Genomic DNA, 3,643 nt, shown 5'->3' on the forward strand with positions numbered 1-3,643 from the left:
ATGCCAAAAGATTATATTCTTACATTTTTTATAATTAAAAAGATATAATTTTTATCCTTTTATTATATATAAAACTTATTTTTTTAAAGGAAAATTCAATTTTTGACTTTTAAAGCAAATCATAGAAATATATTAGAAATAAAAAAAAATTAACATCTCAATATTTAATACAATTTAATTTTTTAAAAATAGTCTTGAAGTATCAACTTGCAATCTAAAAATATTAGATATTAAAATATTTTAAAATTAAAAAATAATATTTTTATAACCTATGGATATATATTGAAGTATCGATATCGGACATAATATGGATATAAATACACGAGGCAATTTGAAGTATTGGTGTTTCATGGAAATTACTTATGTAAGTATGTGCATAGTCATCAGCCATGTCAGATCTTACTCCGTTAACATAAACCATGTAAATGGGTTTCAAGACTAGAAGGGCTAACAGACTTAACATGAGAAAGTGTAAGGATTTAATTCTAACAAATAAAGTTAGAGGGGCCTAATTAAAAATTAATACAAACTATAAGGGCCCACGTATGTGCTTTCTTTTTTTAAATTGTATTGTTTGATCTAAAAGTTGGAATAAGCTGAGCCCTTATCAAGGGCTTATACCTTAATCTACTTCAGGTTTAACCTAGCTTGTTTATTAAATAAGCTCATGTTAAGTTCAAATATTTAATTAGGCCTATTTAGCTCAATAGGCAGCTTTGTTTTCAAGGCCTAGCTTATGAACCCAAGAGGCCGGTTACATACATACATCTATATATATACTTCTTTTGTTAAAAAATGTAAGACATTTTAATTGAATCTCATTCCCTAATAAAGTAATTAATTACTTTTAAATTAATCCTATCTTTTCATATTTGCTCCTATCAAACACCCTACAATAAATATAAAGTCATTCATTAACAGGGACACTTTTGAAAAAAAGGTAGTGATTACACTTCGAAAGATTAAAAATACCTTACATTTTTTAACATCCAACTCCTCAAAAAATACTTTACATTTTTGAACGGATGGAGAATATATTATGTAATATATCACACATATATTAGTTTCACAATTTGATTTTTCATCAATTTATTTTTTTACTTTTTGTTATATTTTCAATCAAATTGAACTTATATATTGATTTTAATATTGTTGCTTTATTATTGTATTGTATAGTAGTTGGTAAGTCCTTTTAAGTATTATATATATTGTAATTGATAATCATGTTATATATTTATATTAATAGTTTTAATGTATATTTTAGACGTTTAAAATTAAAATGCAAGCTCATTTAAAAAGTTTACTTTTAAGTAAACTTTTAAATAGACTTTCAATTCAGTTTAGACTTTTGATTTATTAATTATTACACAAATTTAAGCTTATTTAATTAAAGTCTAACTTAATCAAGTCTATTTTTCACTCTTGGTTTGATCTTCTCACCACCCTTTTAGATTGGTCATATATCTTTAGATTCGAAAAGCAATAACCCCTCTCAGTACTTGACATTCCTTTTTATGTTTTACTCGCTAAATCAGTAATAGACATTCTTACTCCCTTTTATAGTTTCAAATTTGAGTTTATTTGTTTTTGGACTTTTGGTCCTTGAAGGATCTTAACAAAACCTGGACACATTTTTCTAAAGAACTTGATCAATAAATCACATTTTCATCAGTTATAACTATAACTTAGGTTAACACAATTTGAATTTTGGCTAATAATCTTCAAGTGAATCGACAAAAGAATCAAATTATAAAAGGTACTGGACAGTAAGTCAAATACAAACTTGAGAAAGAATGAAAACAAATTTCAGGCAATTTCACGTTTTAACCAGATTTTAATATTCAATTATTAATAAATATAACGACGAGAATTTAATTTAAAATTAAAGAAAATTAATTTCAGTCTAGGATTTTGAGCACTTTTCCTATTTATCTTGGACCTTTGGGCAAACTACCTAAACACATCAGTTTTTTTTTTTTTTTTAATCAACAATTCAAAATGGGAGAATGATAGAGGTCCCAAAAGGACCAAATAAATTAAATTAAATCTCAAATGTCAAATACCAAAAATTTATAAATCCATCTTTCAATTTTAACAACTGTTTGTAATGAATTTATAAATTAATTTTTAAATTTTGATATGATTGAAGAATAAAAACATTTATTTTTTCTATTAAAGTTTATTCATTACAATAGAATTATAAAATTGAAATATTGAATTGTAAATTCCTAAAATTTAACACCTAAAACCTAACTTGAATTAATTAATGCTTTTGACATCTCTCTATCATTCTTCTTTTCAAAATTCAAAATACTTAACCCAGCATCAACAAAGTTGAACATTTTAAACGAATATCGAACCTGTTGCAACCAAAAAAGGGAGGCAGACCCTCAAGTTTCAAACATGAAGACGTGAAATCTTTATTAGTACACGGAAAGGTGCTGAGAGAAGATACAGGAGGATGACATCTAATATCATCTTTCTAACGATGTTATTGCTCCACTGTAAAATTGTTCAAAGTTCAACAGAGATTACTGCATGTTCTTAAACAAAAATCCTACAACATTGTGTAAAAGGGAAATCTGTAATGGTAAAATTTCTAAATTCTGAACCTAAATCATATTCTAATGTGATTAAATTACAAATTGTGTCTAAAGCTTCGGCCAGAAACTAAAAACACAGTATCCTCTTTGTCCCACCACCGTCTTCATCCTTACCGAAGAATGTTAAGTGACGTGGGTTTCTCAGTTGTAGTTGCACAAGCAAAAGCCAGGGCATCAAAGAAAGGGGCCCTCTAGAAGAAGGATCAACTGATGATCGCATGGCAAAATTCTGAGTGGGTGTAGACAACAATCTCCAGAAGGGAGTTGCATTTTTCCGTCATAGTTTTCCCCACTGAGAGCCCTTACCTGTCCTGATACATGCAAGACGTGGAAAATCCTCCTAAACTGATGATTACTCCTAGTAAATCACCTGGCAAAAGAATCAAAGCCCCGCGTTTAGAATAAATCAAAGCATCATCGAGTAATACAAGTTTTAAAAAGAACTAGCAAGAACCTTTTATTTAAGATAAATATCACAGACTTTTTTGGCTATATACTAATCTAAGGGTAAAATGACAGGGTTCAGGAAAATGGAAAAAACGGGACTAAAATAAATTCCAAAATATATACCAGAACCCTGACCATCAGACCCATAAAATACGTCTGAGTGTTGCGAGACACATTTGATTATTCTCCTGAGAGACAGGAGGACTACCTTGGGAGGCTGGGTGAAGAGGGTTGATCTGGTGATCGTTGAGCAGAACTACTATGAAACCTTTGTTCCTCATATGCTCTCTACCAGATCGACTCCCCTCATTCAGCTGTGATAATTCATTGACGCCTGAGAAACCCATGGATCCCAAAGACCCAAACTCGAGTTGTTCTGGTGAGCTGTAGCTAGCATTATGATCATAAGGATACAACATTACAACAGAAGGTATTGTTGGTCCATTTGACGAGACTCCACCAGGGTTCATGGCTGGCAAAGGATACATTCCATAAGCCAAATTGGCTGGACCGTTCTGCGCTGAATTTGAGCGCATAGGACCGTTCTGAGTCTGGTAAGAAATGAAAGAGTCATGTCTGTGTGAACCCCATGG

The 3,643-nt window shown here is 30.3% G+C and overlaps 1 protein-coding gene across 1 annotated transcript; it reads right to left on the reverse strand.

Moving 5' to 3' along the window:
* Nucleotides 1-2,538: 2,538 nt before the first annotated feature.
* Nucleotides 2,539-3,636, reverse strand: LOC129300786 (uncharacterized). Its single transcript, XM_054939380.1, has 2 exons — nucleotides 3,259-3,636; nucleotides 2,539-2,973 (listed from the first exon to the last, which is right to left on the reverse strand). Exons 1-2 carry the CDS (start codon nucleotides 3,584-3,586, stop codon nucleotides 2,906-2,908), a joined length of 396 nt encoding a protein of 131 aa, XP_054795355.1. The 5' UTR covers nucleotides 3,587-3,636; the 3' UTR covers nucleotides 2,539-2,905.
* Nucleotides 3,637-3,643: the final 7 nt, after the last annotated feature.

The sequence above is a fragment of the Prosopis cineraria genome, unplaced genomic scaffold, assembly GCF_029017545.1.
Source record: "Prosopis cineraria cultivar Desert tree isolate PC_DT_omini unplaced genomic scaffold, ASM2901754v1 PC1747, whole genome shotgun sequence".
Taxonomy (NCBI): Eukaryota; Viridiplantae; Streptophyta; class Magnoliopsida; order Fabales; family Fabaceae; genus Prosopis; species Prosopis cineraria.

What these genes read in the sequence shown, in the direction of transcription:
- LOC129300786 (XM_054939380.1), bottom strand. Translation starts at nt 3,586, where the DNA reads ATGCGCTCAAATTCAGCGCAGAACGGTCCAGCCAATTTGGCTTATGGA. An exon ending in TCTTCACCCAGCCTCCCAAG is followed by an intron (nt 2,974 to 3,258) that starts GTAGTCCTCCTG and finishes TTCTTTTGCCAG; the next exon opens with GTGATTTACTAGGAGTAATC.